This window comes from Meleagris gallopavo, chromosome 21 (genome assembly GCF_905368555.1).
Source record: "Meleagris gallopavo chromosome 21, MGAL_WU_HG_1.1, whole genome shotgun sequence".
Classification (NCBI taxonomy): Eukaryota; Metazoa; Chordata; class Aves; order Galliformes; family Phasianidae; genus Meleagris; species Meleagris gallopavo.
This window is the reverse complement of record NC_139424.1, coordinates 5,060,704-5,077,780: the sequence shown is the minus strand read 5'-3', so window position 1 is coordinate 5,077,780 and position 17,077 is coordinate 5,060,704. Positions and strand designations below refer to the sequence as shown.

The 17,077-nt window shown below is 51.1% G+C and overlaps 1 protein-coding gene across 2 annotated transcripts in view; it reads right to left on the bottom strand.

Annotated features, from left to right (window-relative positions):
- The window catches only part of LRRC75A (leucine rich repeat containing 75A), a 46,987-nt gene extending 32,328 nt beyond the window's left edge, over positions 1–14,659 (bottom strand). The window contains exon 1 of one of the 2 annotated variants that reach the window (XM_085240640.1): positions 13,317–14,659. In XM_085240640.1, the coding sequence (XP_085096766.1) occupies positions 13,317–13,577 (261 nt within the window). In that variant the 5' untranslated portion in view covers positions 13,578–14,659. Of the gene's footprint in view, positions 1–10,049; positions 10,095–13,316 lie in introns of those variants that run through there. The other variant, XM_085240641.1, reaches the window with a different exon arrangement.
- Between the last annotated feature and the right edge of the window lie 2,418 nt (positions 14,660–17,077).

The following is a 17,077-nucleotide window of genomic DNA, read 5'->3' as shown; positions in this document are numbered from 1 at the left end:
GGGTTGGATGCGTATAGCAGGGGGACCCCCAAAGCCAACTCTTCCAGCCCATCCTCGTAGTAATGTAGGTCGGACTTGGGGATCTTAGAAGTCTTTTCCAACCCTAATGATAATATGACTGAGCAAATACCAGGTCAGAGATGGATGTGCAAACAACACTACCGTAGAGGCTGATTTTGGGGCTAGGCAGCAGTAATCCCACACATTTTGTTTTCAACACACCAGGATCTTTCAGGATCACACCAGGCTTAGCATCTCGCCACTTCCCTTTGAGCATCTCAGAAGGCTGGCAGTTTTCAGCTAATATTAAAACACAGAACCAACCAATCTGAGCATTTCTCTCTCCTGGGAGAGCTCACGTCTTTCGCATGGAGCATCCCCTCCTCCCTCCCCATACACATTCCTTATCTGCAGATGTCTTTCTCAGCTGCTCCCTAAATCTCTCTGCCACACCAGCACTGTCTCTTCCCACCACATGTAATATTTTAAAGCCACTCAAGGCTGAAAACTTGTCCGAGGCCAAGCGATGAGCTCATCTGCAATTTAATAACTTAGCACCAGCTCGTGCTGTCAGCAAATCACAGATTGTGAACTTGGGAGAACACGCCCAGCATCTGGTTCCAATCACAGGGGTTTTTACAGCACGTTCCCTTTCCCCAGAGGATCCTTACCTGGACAGCAAGAGCAGCTTTCAAGTTGTAAGGGTATATGGGTGAAAAACGGTGGTATCTGGGATCCAATGAGACTACAGCTGTCTGGGTTTTGGCAGGAGGGGTGTTTTCCTAGCATACGCCCAAAGACAGGCATAGGGCTGAGATGGTTTGTGGCAGGAGAGGGGATATCTACATCCCTGGTACCCCCATGGCAGGAGATCTCAGTGCCTTGTCCATGCACAACCAACAGTCCTATACTGATGTCCAGGTTTAGATCCTGGCTGAAAGCACAGCCCTGCTCAGCTCATCCTCCCTACCCTCACCAATACCCTTTCTACAAAGTCTATGACTTATTTCATGCTTTAGGAGGCCAAGAGAAAGCCAAGATGCCTTCGGTCCCTAGTGATGAAAGTAGGAATTTAACTCTTAAGTGCAACAGGAAGAAACAACTCCTCCTTCCAAAGCATCCAGCAAAGGAAAATTCCTGGGCACAGCGACAAAATGCACCACCAGAACCCGGTTATGTTGGAAATCCAGCAGACCTGGGTCCCCCCTTTTGCAAGCAATCACCAAGAAAGAACCCAAACCACTGCCCAAAATCCAAACTCAGAGCTCACCATTGTTTTCACCAGGCAAACACTACATGAGCAATGCCATTTTCCCCGTGAAAAAGGCAAAATAAATGCAAGCGAGGCATCTGGGAGCCATAAGCCTCATTTATCTTTCCCTATCTCTGGGCACAACACCTTGCTGTTCCCCTCCTGCTGCCTGCCAGGAACTGCAGCACAGCAGTCAGCTCTCAGAGCTCCACAACCCAGCATTATGGGATGCGCCCTGGGCCACCAGCAATAAGCACTGGAAACCAAGCATGTTTTTCTCTTATTAAACCATTGATCACTGCAAATTGAATCACAATTAGAGGAAAATTCAGCTGGTCCATGCAAGAAGTCTTGAGATAAGGCGTGCTGCTCGGTTGCTGCCTTTATTAACTCAAAGGGAATGCAGTTAGCGGGTGCCCAAATGAGGTTACTGTGCAAAACACCGCCCAGAGCTCCTGCTATCACTGCTGCTCATAAATAGCCCCAGAGCTGCTATTTTGGCAAGCACCCCTTCCAACACTGGGCCTTATCTCCACCACAAGTGTAATGAATTGCTGAGCAGAGAGGTAGTATTATAAACAAGCAGTGAGCGTGGAGGAAGAGAAGGATTAATGCTGCGTGCAATCCATCGTCCTTGGCAAGTTATTTGGGAGAAATGACTGCACGAGGTGGGCATCAGCGAGGCTGGATTGGAGACGGGCATGGGAGATGGACTGCACAAAGGCTGTAGGGCTGTTTTGTAGGGGGAGAATGAATGGGGTCCAGCACCTGCATCAACCCCATCCACCCCATAACCATCCCCATAGAGAAGGGTGCCACAAATTTGTTTGTAACCTGCAGGACTGGTGCAAAACTGGAGTTTAAGTGCATGGATATTTTCTGCTTAGGAGAAGAACAAATTTTGGTTGGGAACCAGTGATTGCTCATCCAACCTCAAGTGAGGGTACATTTAGCGAAGAGTCAATGTTTAAGGGAGGAAGTAAACATTTGCCTGGCAGATTGACTCCAATAATAAATAGTGGCAGCTCAACCCCCCTCCAGGAGGCTGCAGGTTTGGAAAGGAGAAGAGACAGATTAATGGGCAGAGATATGATGCCGCCATCCCAATAATAAACAGCTGTGAACAAGAGATTTGCTGAAGAATGTGCCACATTTATTTTAAACTGCGAGGCAAATGTAATTACCCCAGCTGGATTTTGGCCAGACCACAGCTCACAGACTTTTTCAGGAAAGTGCCTGTGGATATTTAATGAGGATGGATGGTCTTGGTTGCCCATCCCATCTTGGTGTACAGTGGGATCCCAGTCTCCAGAAGCTTAGAAACTTCACTCGGGGAAGGCAACTCCAAATAACTTAAGTCTATAATAACACAGGGCAGTTGCTGACCTTGTGCAAGACCAGACTTCTCCTCCCTGGCAAAGAGCTCTGAGATCTCAGCTGGAAAACAGAGCTGGAGGATGGGATGCATCTCATCTCCTGCCAGGTGAGGATGCAGCCGCGTCACATCGCCCCGATCTGCTGCCAGCTCGTGTTAAGCTGATGATTCACCCAGTTCCGAGCAGCTGGGCTGAGTCAGCCCCTGGATGTGGCTGTCTCTATCAGTTAGCCGCCAAGAAAAGCCCTTCTAATTAGCTTATCTGAGACAGTTCTAGCAACAAGAGCAGGAATATCCCACTTGTGCTGCTCTCGCCTTTATTTTCCAGCCCAGGAAACGTGCAGCTTAACTCTCAGCTCTTCCATCCAAGAGCAGCCCCAGCTGTTTTGCAGCAGGCCGTTCACATTCAGGAGTATCGGTGAGGTTTTTGGGTTCCATTAGGTCTCCCCTGTTTTGCTGGAGGCAAGCAGGAGCTCAAACACCTTCTGTGTTTGGGAGGGGACAAGAGATGCCCTACAGGCACTCAAGACTTTCATTTACGTATGCAGTTGTTGTCTTCATATGCACTGAATACTGTCTTCGTAATAAGTATTTACAGAAAAGGAAAGAGGGTTCCAAGCAGAAGACAGAGATGACAGATGGGGAGGAATCACTCTCTCCATAACTTCCCCACAGAGAAGCATTCAACATCGCATTCCTTTCCCATTGGAAATTACAGCACATTCTATGACCATTGAGAGTCATCCAACCTCAGTAACGATCCATCACAGCCAGGATGAGTGACTGCTGTCTGTCTCCTTCCACCTCTCTGTCTTCCCTAAGGAGCCCCAAACGTCAGCCAGTTTCCTCTGACAATGGGAAAGGGGCAAAAATCTCAATGGTAATTAAGTTCCCAGAAATTATGGGGAATCGATGTCAGGGAAAGGATCTGGAGAAGGATCCTGGCTGCAGGACACCCCACATGGCAGCAGATGGACAGATATCAGGACAGATGGCCTGCAGCTGAGCCAGATGTTACACAGCTGCTGTCAGGGTTGCCCAGCTGGGACCACAAAGAAGACACTGGGAGAAGCGGGGTTTCCCAGAGCCAAGGTTTGGATCAACCTGCAGGAAAGCCAGCCTCACTTGCCCTGCATTGTCCCCATGTTGTGCCCAAAGTCTCCTGCACCTTGCACTGAACCTACAGCATCAATATTACCATGTCACTGGGGGCCTATTGGACCTTCTCTAGTGCCCAGAAGAAAACAATCCCTTCCTGCACATATAATAGGGGCTTGCAATCCAATAACAGCTATCTAAACTCTGGTTTCACTTCCAAGCCCTAGGTTGATTATTATTGCATTAGCTACTGAGGGACGTATTGTGACCATTCAATAAATGTAAGCAGTACTTCAAAGGGACCAAATTTCAGTGGTAGAAGACTATACAAATGTTTTGACAATTGCTCTGGGATCCTCCAAAGCAGTTAGGTGCTAAAACAAACCCCAAAATCTTCCCAGGATCACAGAATCATAGGGGATGGAAGGGACCTCTGGAGATTATTCAGTCTAATGCCACGCATGAGTAGGTTCCCTATCAATCCTATTGATACAGGCTTTAGTAAAAATGAGTATCGCTTATTCTTCAACACAGCTCACGCCCAGAGAAGGCTCTTCAAGGGAAGCCATTGAAAGCAATGCTCAGAGAGAGGGACCTGGAATTGAGATCAGACCCCTCTGAGTTCTGAACGTTCTACCCAATGTTCTTCCCATCAGGTAGAACAGCAGTGGAGCAAAACAAGCAAATCCCACAACACTGACTCATTTTCTTACCTAGGATAGAGCAACAGGAATAGAATAAATGGTTTCCTCAGGTTCTAAGGGCTTGCCAAGGAGGCCGGCGGAGCACACGTAATTAATATGGACAACATGAATTTCAGTTCTTTCATTTGCAAATCCAGCATCATGGTTAATCTCAAGCATGGACAAAGTCCATTAATAAAGCAGATTCTTGTAATGGGATTCAAAGCACCAGTACATTGATATATAACACCCTTGTGTGGTGGAACAATCTATGCTTCGCATAACAATCAGAGTAACTGTACTGCTGGGTATTTATATGGAGACACCCTGAAGATCAGCCCAGGCCACCTAAGGAGCTCAGCAGGATGTGGTCAGGTTGAACTTCCCAGCAATAAACCCTGATAAACACGAGCACGGAGCAGTTGCAGAGCAGGGAGGACAACCAGGGAGGTCATTATTTCACATGCAGGGCTGGCACTCCTAACGTCACCACCCAAAAAAATATATATATTGTGCCATCTCATCTGCATGGGAACGACGAGAGGAGGCTTCCCAGATCGCTCAGTATTGGTAGCGATCCAGTGCTTTGTTTTCATTCCGCCCATGGCCAATGGAAAATTAACAATATATTAATATACATTTCACTTTTCCCAGCTCAGCATGACAGCACCCGGCCCTGGGGCTTCTCTCCTGTGGTTTCTCTCTGCAGCCTGTTGGTTCTCCCTAAGAGGACCACAGCACTGCGTGATTTCCCCTTCACATGCATTTCTTGCATTGCTAATTCGTCCTCCCCAAACCTCCGTGTGAAGCCTCTGGGTCTTTCCCCTGGGGTAGGAGCTGCTGTCCCCTTGGGAGGGCACTAAGAAACGTTAAAGTTTTCCCTGATTTAAAAAAAAAAAAAAAAAAAAAAAAGCAAATATTTCTGTTTGGAAAGTCAGTTTCAACACAGGCTTTTGGTTCTTGCAGCTCTGTTGCAAATTCCCTTCCACCCAATCACCATTGCTTGGGTGCAAGAAGAGGACCAGAAGGACACACTCTGCACACACTCCCCATTGGAAAAGCAAAGCCCTCAGCCTCCATGCCCTGGCCTCTGTTCCCCATAACCTTACACTACCCCAGGAGCAGAAATGTTGGCAGCAAGGGAGAACCTGATCCCATCCTGTCCTGTGGGTGGCTGAGCCATCCTGGGAAACATTACCACAGGTGCTAGAACAAAGCCTTCAGCTCCCAACTCCCACCACATCCCCGGTGGTAGAAGCTGGGAACATTTACTTTCCAACTCCAAAATAGCCAACACTAATAGTTCTGACTGCCAGCTTTTCCTGAAGTTAACAACAAGAGGAAGAAGAACCCGAGAAGCCTTCAGGATATGGGATCAACTCCTTCACAGTGCTTTCCAGATACAACAGCAGGGCTGAATAAGCGCTGAAACTTGATGCAAGACAACGAGCTGAGCAGGAGCAGAGCCAGGATGAGCTCATTGCACAGCCCCAGCATTGGCTGAGCCTTCCTCTCTGCTCCCACCAGGACGACCATGACCCTGGGCTGAAACATCTCCATTGGCCATCAACAGCCGATGGTAAATGGGAAGTGACCTCAGCATTAGGTCCACGCTGAGACGTGAATAACCACCACCAGGGGACCATGAAACAATTGGGTTGGGAGGGACCTCAAAGCACATCCAGCCCATCTCCTGCCTACTTAGGGACACAGCGAGCACGGTGGTGAAGAGCTGATGGTTGGACTTGGTGATCTTGGAGTCTTTTCCAACCTTGATGATTCTGTGACTTGTGCTAAGCACCCCACACCCAGCCAGAGCTCAGGCTCCAAGCAGTTCCCCAGCAGTGCTGTCCCTGTTGATGCTGTCCCCATTGCTGTTGTCCCCAGTGAGAGCATGGAAATCTGCACTCAGTGCCTCTGGCATGCAGGCACGTGGCACAGCAGTGGTTATTTGCTTCAGGAATGCAGGAACAAAGCACAGGGATAAAAGCCCTCACAGTGCAACCATTGTCCAGAAGCTGGAGGTGAGGTTTTGGCTGCTCGCAAGAACACCCATGTCATATAAATGGCATTTTAATCCTTCACGTCCAATTACACAGAAGTTTTTGCAGCGTTTTTTAGGATGCTGTAAATGTAAATAAGAAAGATGACAAGCTGCTGGGGGTGGAGAAATCTGCAAGCCCAGTAGCGAGGTGTCACTGCTCCTCTGAAATCAAGGAATGCAAAATGCCCTGGGTCTCTCCTGCCCCAGAAGTGTTTAATCCCTTCAGGGTCAATGCAGGTTTCCATAGCTTTGCTCCAGCACCATTGCAGCAGGGAGGTGCGAGCAAACATGAGTCCTTCTTATAGAATACATTTGATTTACACAGTGCAGAAACACTGAAGGGGATTTAAAAAAAAAAAAAAAATGGTTTTCAGGAGAGGAGTTGTGCTTATTTATTTTCTTTATGTTTGCAGAGAACAGCAGCTGATGGGCACGAGATGACAGCAACGCACACAGAGATTCCTCCCCACGTTTCAGGGCATTAATCTCAGCTGAGCTGCTGCTGTCTGCTGAGCGGGGGAGGGTGCGTGGGTGCAGCTGGGCTGCCCCGAATTCCCTCTGCAGCTACAGGGTGGGAGGGAAAGCAGCCTGCCACCGAGTGAACAGTGCCACGTAGCAGGACGCTGCAATGAAAGCAGCCACTGCCTGCAAAGGAGCAGGGAATGACAGCGTTGGGCATTGCATTGACACTGCAATCGCAGGTCAATGCACTCAGGATATTTAGAGCAATCCTAGAGCCCAGAGCAACCTCGTATCCTGCAGCACAAGGCAGCCTGGCAGCAGTGACCTCATCAGTCTCAATCACTCGTGGCACTGAGGGGCATGGTGGGCATAGCTTGGGGTTGGACCAGATCATCTTAATGGTCCTTTCCAGCCTTAATGACTGTGATCTCACAGCCCAGCAGAGCTGCTACAGGCAGGAACAGAACACCCGGGACATTCATCCAACAAGTGGTGGGTCGGGGTCTTTTCCAGACCCACAGCAACACGAGCTCTGTGCCACAAGCAATACTTGCAACCTGCTTGGATCACCCAGCCTGGGGGTGCTCTGCTCCTAATACTGAACACATTGAAGAGCATTCTGCATTTGGATTATAAAAATCGCTTTCAACTGAAGAGAGGATGGAAAACACAGCCCAGCTCCCTGCAGTCGAGAGAAGAGAAGGCAATGGCAGCAGGCACAGCATAACACCTGCAACAAGCCGTGCTGAATGCTCTTAATTCCTCTCCAAAGCTCTCCTGCACGGACAAGCTGTACTAACGCAGCCCTCTGCTTAGTTTACCAGGCAGGCAGGCTGTAATTCTCATTACACAGGCTGGTAATGACCCCCATAACAAGGCAGTGATTTTGTCTGCTGAGAAGAGGGTTTCTCTGAAAACAACCTGAGATAAGAGGCTGGGAACACTGACTGGGAAGGCGATGGTGGAGGTGAAAGCTGCAGCAGGTTAACCCCACTTTTCATAGAGTGCTCTCAAAGCCTCCCAGTTTCCCAAAAGGACCCTTCAACATTTCAATTTTTACCACTCAGAACTGGGAACCTTGTACCCATACATGCATATATATATATTTTTACATATATATATATATATATATATAGTTGAGTGAAAACACAATTTACTCTAAACCATGCATTTCAAACAAGCAATTGAAGAGGCTGCCCAGGGAGGTGAAGGGATTACCATCCCTGAAAGAAACAGAGATGTGGCACTGAGGGATGTGCTCAGTGGGCATGATGGGGTTGGATGTGGGGACCTGAGAGGTCTTTTCCAACCTGAATGATTCTATGATGGCAAGCCACAGTCAGAGTTTGCCTGAAATACTTATCACACTTTGAGATTTTATCAGATCAAATCCCATTTAAATGCTAGTTTTCTGTGTTTCGATCCCTAGTTTTCATCTCCACATAACTTGAGTTGCAAACAGAACACAAAAGCTAACAATCAGTCACGTGAACCCCAAATCCACCGCTCCTCACCCCACATCCAACCCCAGCCCACCCCCACCATGCACATTAACCACATCCCTATGGCACTGGAACACCTCCAGGGAAGGGGATTCCCCCACCTCCCTGGGCAGCTGCACTGCAGCACCTCTCTTTTTGAGTTGTTCCTAATATTCAACCTAAAACTCCTCAGGAAATGCTGACCCAGGGTCTCTACCAGCTGAGTAAGGAGGAGACTTGTCCAGGGTTTGCCTGGGTTCTCCTCATAATGTCTTTGCAGCAAATGGAGCCTGTCTGGGTGCTCTGCATGCATTGCATTAATGCATCCCCCAACACCCTGATTTCTGTGCACACACTTCCTGATCCTGCTGGAGGCACAGGGAGTTGTGGGACTGAACCAGCAGTGAGTGCACCGCATCTGCCCTCCTTCCATCCCTGCATCTCAGAATCCCACATTTTTCTTAGGACAAGCAGTAGGAGCCTCCTCAGAGGGTTTTAATTAAACCAGGGCTGTTCAGATGCCGAGCAGACAGCAGGGCGCATCCACCCACACATCCCATAGGGAAAGGGAAGAGAACAGAAGGAACCACGATGGGAAGCAAAGAAGCAGAGAAAGGACAGTGCAAGTGAGCAGCTTGCAGCAGAGCACAGCAAGGAGACCAGAGCTGTCATCATCTGCTGTCAATGCTTCCAGCAACCTAAGGGTTAAAAATAACTGCAGGGAGCACTGTTTTCATCAGCAGCTGGGACCAGAGGAAACCAAGCAGCAGTGTGCAGCTCTGGAGCCTCTCAGGCTCTGTTGCCCAATTTCCACCTCTCTATGTCACAGCCACTGGTGTCTCCAGCCCAGTGCTGCCAACTTCCTCCTCCTGTCCCCGGTGCTCAGCACTCCTGGGGCAGAAGTGATGCTGCTGGGGTCTGACAGCAGGGGCTGCAGAATGGATGGTCCCCAGGCCTGGCACATGAGTAGGCATGGCACATCCAAGTGGTATATTCAACCAACTGTGGCACCTATGGGGCTGAAGTCATGCTTCAAGGATGGTGTAAAAGTGTTTGGGGCATCTTTAGGACAGCTGGTTTGAATCTTTGAAAAGAAGGCACTGAAAATCATCCCTTTCATCCTGCCAGCACCTAACAAACAATCACGACCAGTTCATCACACACAGCTATACGACACAACAGCATCTGCCTCCCTAAAAGGCAATTGGGGAAGGAAATAACCTGGGAACAATCTGGCCCATCACAAGCGATCCCAATGCGCTTCTCTGCCAGCTTCCCTCTGCAAGCCAAGAGCAGAGCTCTGAAATGCAACCAAAAAACAGATGGGGAGGGACTAATTAAGTAGAAAAACACCACTTAGAACAACCAACAGTAAACACACAGCTGAAACAGAGCTCTGAAGCCACCCATGCCCTACTCCAAGGAAGGCCAACCGCAGCATCGCTGCCTTCCCCCAGTGCACCAAATCCTGCTGAGACCCAAAGCCCCAGGGCAGGGAAAGGGCTCACTGGGCACCAGACCACATTTAGCCCCATCTCATTCCTCCAGACCAAAGCTTGTGGGGTCTCTCATCGCTCTCCCCAACCCCTTTGCAACCCACAACCACCACAGTGCCAGCAAGAAGCCACTCGCAACTCACGAAGCTTTGCCACACCTCGGATCTTGCAATTAGGCTTCCATCCATCTTCTCCCTCCTGATGCTTTTTGGGAATGCTTTGCCCTGTTCTCCCCTTTTATTTCACTCCCAGCCCCTCTGTGCCCCACACAGGTGACGGCTGAGCCCTGATGAGAGTAGTGAGCTGAGCCAAAACCAATGGCAAATTCCTCGAGTGAGACGTAATGTGCTGGGAAGTGCCTCACCACTTCGCTTGGGAAAATGATCCGTTTGGCAGCCGAGAGGAGGAAAACATGCTTTGTTTTACAAATCCTCTCCCCAGCAGGAGAGACACTCCCAGAATTTAATATACTGACAGTGCTTGGCTGCTTTAACCACCGAAACCCAAGAGAGCTTCAAAAAAGAGAAAAAGCACAAAGCGATGCTCTGTGTAACACAAAAGCCCATCATTTCCCGCAATGGGTGATGGGCACAGCCATCCACCAGCACAGTTCTCCCACCTGTGTGAGCTGCTGGAGTTAGGATGATGGGTGAGAGAGTGGATTCAAGGTTTTCCTAAGTGCTGACACCTCCACTAACCCCGTTTTCACCATCTCCCTGTGGCAATTGCCTATGGGAAAGCAGAGAAGCTCACAGAACAAATGAGGTTGAAAGGGACCTCAAAACCCACCCTGTTCTGATCAGTCTTGGGCTGGTTGTCCCCCACCAGCACAGGCTGCCCAGGGCCCCATCCGTGACACTGTGCACCTCCAGAGATGGGGCACCCACAGCTCCAGGCAGCAGTGCCAGGGCCTCCCCATCCTATTGAGTAAAGGATGCCAACAGGTAAATCTAGGAAGGCGCCTTGCAGCAGAGAAACTAGATCCAGCAGAAGGATAATCACCATGAGAAACCAGCAGCCCCATCCCAGTGACTGGGAGGTTCTTGTGGCCATTGCACCCCAAGCGTTGGCCTCACTGCAATGAAAGTGTTCCAATGTATTTCCACTTCTCCCCAGCTGCATTTAACTGCCAAAAGCAAACTATGTGGAGCACAGGAGGAGGACTTGCAAGAAAACACACATCATCAAAAGAGCGCAGAGGACAGAGCTTTTCAGGGAGGGGATTTTAATTCTGCAGCCTGGGGTTTGGGGTAGACCTGCAGGCTCTGAGGAGATGACAGCATTACCAGCACAGAGGAAATAACAAGAGGGATCTCCAGAAAAGAAACCATCAGTATATCAGACTGAGCAAAAGGAGCACAGAATGGCGTGGGTTGAAAGGGACCTCAAAGATCACTTTGCTGTGGGCAAGGTGGCCATAAGCAGGGTTTCACTGCCCTGCCATCTTGCTGATCGTTGGACCCAATTTTGGGGGGGCTGGCAGACAGGAGGGGTTCCCACAAGCCTCTTCTTGCAGCCCATGGATGGGGCAAGGAGTTCAGTCAAAGAAAACCAAAAATCTGCTGCCTGCCAGCATGCTCATCCCACTCAACCCAAGGATGGAGCACCTCCAGGAGGCAGGGACGCTGCCACCTGCCCCCACAGTAGCAGGCTGAGCTCACTTCAAATCTCGATGAAATCAATTGGAAAGGCTCCCAGTGACCTAAAACAACAGTCTCAATGCAATTGAGAGCACTAAGTCACTCGGTTTGCTGGAAAAGCCCCAATTTCACAGCTTCATCAGCATCCCCACAGCCAGAGGCAGCCCAACACAGCCCACAGCACCGGGATCTGCTCGGCAGGGCATCCCACGGCTGCTACCTGGAGGCGAGGAATAAAGCTGCCTCATTACAATGTGCTTCAGCTCTATTATAGTATCTAGGACAGAGCGTTCCCTATTTTGACACTCTAACATCTATTTTATCAGTGGGAGCTCTTCAGAACCGCTCGTGCACAAAGACTGATCTGACTCTAACAGGTTCGTCGCTGCCATTTTTCAATGGGTTTCTAGCTAGAGAGTCCTTTTTTTTCCCCCTAGACAGACAATGGGAAAAACCTGGACCTGAAGCAGAGAGAATATAGAGTAAGTCATGCTATTTCACAGGCACAGAGATTATTTCTTGTGAGAGGAGGCAGGTGTGATACAAACACCCTCTAAAATTAGCACCATTCTAGAAGGATGAAGCTTTGGCATGGATGAGGTGGTGGAACTTTAGGGCATGGAGCTGCTGTCAAATGGGGCGAGGGCACACTCATCCTAAACCAACAGTGAGGTGCAGAGCCATTCCCATAAGGGACACAAAAAGAGCTGAAACCATTTGGGTTTCCCAGCTGGGCTGCTCCAAGGCTGGCATTAAGTCATGGATACCACTGGGATGCAGTGAATGGAAATGTGCCTCGGGGTGGGGCAGGTGATGGGGTCAGAGATGTGAGCTCAGTGACATGTGGAATAGAAACATAGAAGAGAATGGCTTTAGTTTAGGAGGGATCTTAAATATCATCCAGCTCCAACCCTCTGCCATAGGGCTGCCAACCACTAAATCAGGTCATCTAGAACTACTTGCAAAAAAGTTAACAGGACCAGAAAATGGGGTGAAAAAACGCAAAAAGCAAAGCGCCAACACTAAAACAAGAACCACATGGGACCCTGGAGCAGCTGTGCTTGATGTGGACAGGCTGACACAGAGCAGAGCCACAGGGCTGGGAGCTGCTCCTGATGCCCAGCAAAGTGTGGAGCACTCCCCAGCTGGTAGAACAGGTTGTGCTGAGCCCTGGGGATCTGGGCAGAGAGAAATGCAGCTCAGTCTGCTGTCTGTTTGCATGCAAAAAGTGCAGTTTTTCAAAGCTCAGCATGCCCCAGAGCCCAGCTCTTGGGTCTCGTTATCGCCTTCTATCAGCAGAAATGGTTACATGGTCATTTGCTGGATGCAGCGCACCACTGCTCTGTTTGCTCAAATCAACTTTCTGTAGTGCTGCTCCTCAGCTGACGCCCAGCTCAAGCAGGATTCCAAGGGGAAAGGTCTCAGGCTCTGAGCAATTCACCCCCTGCTCCCAGCAGCCCCAGCCAACGCAAGCAAAACTCCACCGAGCGACGCATTGAAAAGAACGCACTAAAAAAGCCAACTGCCAACTGTTGGCATCACTAAGCCTGGAAGAAAAGAACTGATTCTCCAACGCTGCTGGCTCTGATTGCCTCCGAGCTCTGCAGAGCTGCTTCAAACCAGAGAACTTTTGGAAAGTTGGGTGGGGACCTCCCTGAGTGGGCTGTGCTGCAAAGCCCAGATCAGCAAAGGGAGGGGAAAAAAAGCAGCCAGGAGGGCGACCCTAAATCGGTTTCTCCCCACCCCAAGCAGGCAGCCCCCCTGGAGAAACCAATGCATCCTCACCTGCCGCAGGTGCCTGAGCAGCTCGGTGGCCTCCTCCTGCTTGCCCTGCTTCACCAGCCCCAGCATGTCCTGGATCATGCAGATCCTCCGGTGATATGGGGGGAGGTTGCCAGCCCCCTTCCCAAACTTCTCACCCGATTTCACCACCAGCGAGGCGAGGAAGTCACCCCTTTCCCTGGAGGATGTTTTCTTGCGGTGATGGGCTGGGGGGCTCTCCCCAGCACTGCCTGGCTGGCAGCCCTTGGTCTGCTTGGTGCCCATGGCGCGTTGATCCCACACCCTTGGGGCTGCATGCAAAGGTGGGAGCTTGGGGCTGGCCGACACGGGGTGGGGTAATAGAGGGGGGCACAGAGGGGATGAAGAATGGGGTTATGAGCGCATAGGGGGTTGCAGAAAGGGATGGAGAGATTGCACAGAGGGTTTGGGTGTGCACAGCAGGATGCAGAAGGGGATGGGGGTGTGCATGAGGGGTCTTGGGGTGCACAAAGGGGGATGGAGAAGGGGTTTGGGAGTGCAAAGAAGGTGGCAGAAGGGGATGTGGGGTGCACAAAGGGTTTGGGGGAATGCACAAAGGGGATGCAGAAAGGGTTTAGGGACACAAGGGGATATAGAAGGAGTGTGAGAGCAAAAGGAGTTACAAAAAGGGCTTATGGAGTGCACAAGGGGTTGAAGTAGGGGATGGGAGGAGACCACAAGGGGTTTGGGGGGGATGCACAAAGGGAATGAAGAACCAATTTAGGGTGATGCAGAAGGAGTTTAAGGAAAGGCACAAAGGGGGTGAAGAATGGGTTTAAAGGGAAGCAGAAGGAGTCCAGGGAGATACGTAAAGGGGATGAAGAATGGCTTTAGGGGGATGCAGAAGGGGATGCACGAGGAGTTGGGAGGTGCACGAAGGGTTCGGGATTGAGGACGGGGCTCGCAGCCCCGCAGCTCAGCAGGGCGGTGGGTGCCCGGCGGCGGGGCTGCTCCTCTCTTGTAGTTGGAGAAGAGAACGGCGGAGCCCGGCGGTGCGGAACCGCCCCACGTCCCCGCAGCTCCGCTCCATCCCTCCGGCGCGGTGTGAGCGGGGCTCCGCGGGGCTCGTGCCCCGGTACCGGGCGGCGGCGGTGCTCAGCGCTGCGAGGGGGCGGCGGCGGTTCCGTGCGGTTCTCCCCCTCCCCTCGGAGTCTTTCCGTTCTCCTTCTCCCGGCGCTGAAAGGGCTCTCCCGGCCGCGATGCGGGGCAACTGTTGCACAGGGCTCCCCCCGGGGAAGCGGCTCCGCTCGGGCTGCTGCGGGGTGCGTGCGGCGGGGAGAGCCGGGGGAGGGCCGGGGGCGGGCACCGAGCACCGAGGCAGGGCTTGCGGAGGAAGCTGGAGCCGGACGGGGCTCTTCCTTCCTCCTCCTCCGCCTCCTCCTCCTCTTCTCGCCCTGCAGAGCTGGGGTTGGCACCGGGGGATGGGATGGAGGGGTTCCTCAGAGGGACCTCCAAAGGGAGACACAGCTCCACGGCTGCTCCACTCCCATCACAACCCCCGAAACGCACCCCCGGCATCACCTCCCAGCCCCCTCCATGCGCTCTCCATGCTCCTGCCAGCAGCTCCCCTCCAATATTCAGTCACTCCTTATCTTCCCTTCTTTTCGGGCACGGATTACAGCTTCCAGATAAGGACCGCAGCGAACAAGCAACGCTCACCGGCTGCAGCACATGGATGTCTCAAGAAATACCTGGGAGGAATGAGCTTGCATGGCCACAGCAACAGCTTCAGAGCTGCTCCGGGTGCGAGGTGCTGCTTTCCAGCCACAAACTGCACGCAGCCACCCCCACGCTGCTGCTGGGCTGGAACAGTGCTGGAGCTGAGCACACAACACCTGGGCAAGCAGTGGGGAAGATGCTATGGGGCATCTTGCAGCTGTAGCAGAGGAAAGCCTGCAGCAGCTTTGCATTCTTTGTGCCTCCTTTGCATCCTGTCCACAAACACACACACACAGTTCGTTATGCTGATGAATAAAGGGCAGCCCTCCTCCATACCCAAATGGCTGCATAGCTGCGTTAAAACCCCAAAGGCCAACCGCCATAATTCATTTCCATACCACGAGAAAGGTGCAGAATCCTGTAGACCTCAATAGGGTTTGGCTCTGTCTTGCAGAGCTATGCTACATTTCCCTCAATGTCAAACCCAATACTTTCTCATGAGCTGCATCTTTTATTGCTGCCATGAGATAAAAGCTACCTTTCACTGCTCCAGGCACATCAAGGCAAACCATGCAATGAAGCATGCAAGATGTACCCGGAGAGGGAGTGGTGCCCATCTCTGCACACCCCCAGGGTCAGGCTGGAGGGCTCTGAGCACTGATGGAGCTGTGGCTGCCCCTGTGCATTGCAGGCAGTGGGACCAGATGGCCTTTGGGGGTCCCTTCCAACTCAAACCATTCTGAGATTCTATGAAACAGGTTGTAGAAACCACCAGGTTTTGCTGAATAGTGATTCAGGGGTTCCCATGTTGGAAACCCTACTGAAGGAGCATCACTGCAGACCTGGTGCTGTGCCATGAAGTCAGCGGGATGGGACCACTTAATTTTCCCCACTTACAATGAGTCTGCTTGGGCCAAAACCCCATGAGAAGCCACAGCTTTACGGGCACAGGGATAGCAAGACTAGGCTGGATGGAGCCCCGAGCAGCTTGATGTGCTGAGGAGGCACTCAGCCCATGGCAGGGGTTGGATCTGTGGTCCCCCCCAACCCAACCATCCTATGGTTCTCCTGCATCTGGAGCTGCGCCCTGGCAGGAGAGGTGGCTTTGCACAGCAACCGTGGTCCAGAGTAAATAAATAAAGCACGACCTTTGCACTTACGACACTCCTGTCAGCAGGGCGGATAGTTTATCTGCTGCTCCTGATCACACTTATTTATAGCACAGAACAAAGCCAGCAAAAAAAAAAAAAAAAAAGCCACCGAAAGCATGGTGTGTTCTCTCATTACACCGATGCAAAGCAGCCACAGAAGGGACCTGGCCTCACCCCACTGCACACAGCAACAGGCACCATTCCCCATCCACAAATGGAGCACACCCAGAGCTCAAGCACTGCAACCTGGCCCATCCCTGTGGTGTTCATGGGCTGAACTCCTCTCTGCAGCTTTTGGACCAACCAAATGTTCTGCAAAAGTCATTGGATCTGCAGCCAATGAGCTTTTCTGACTGAGAGCAGATGTGTGCAAACTGCAAATCAATGACCACAGGAAGAATTGGCTCTTTTTGCGTTGCTTTCTTTTTGACACATTCTTACCACTTAATATATATAATACAAAGGATGCATTAGAAAAATCCACTGCTCTAAACTGAAGTACCTTCAGAACACGAGGGCGCAGAAGGAGACAGTTTCTCCTCTCCCACCAATATCAAATTTAAGAATGTTCTTGCTTTTACATGAAAATGAAAGCAAAAGCACTCAAGGCAACATACCAGAGCCAGGACACATCCACAGCCTGCCAGCCAGCAGCCCAATGCTATGAGCCAGCCCCCAACCCAGGGACACCTCTCCCTAAGCTGGGCATGCCAACCTCTGCACCCACACACTCAGACTGAGAGGGGAGGGTTCATTGGGTAGAAAAACCCTTTTTGACCTCAGACTCCAACCAGGGCTCACATCTTAAATGGGAAAATCCATTCTGCACGTGCATGGTCCAAGGTGGGCATTGACATGAAAGAAGGGGACAGACTCGTTATGGGAGGGCTGTTGTGATAGGAAAAGGGGAAATGGTTTCCAACTGACAGAGAGGAA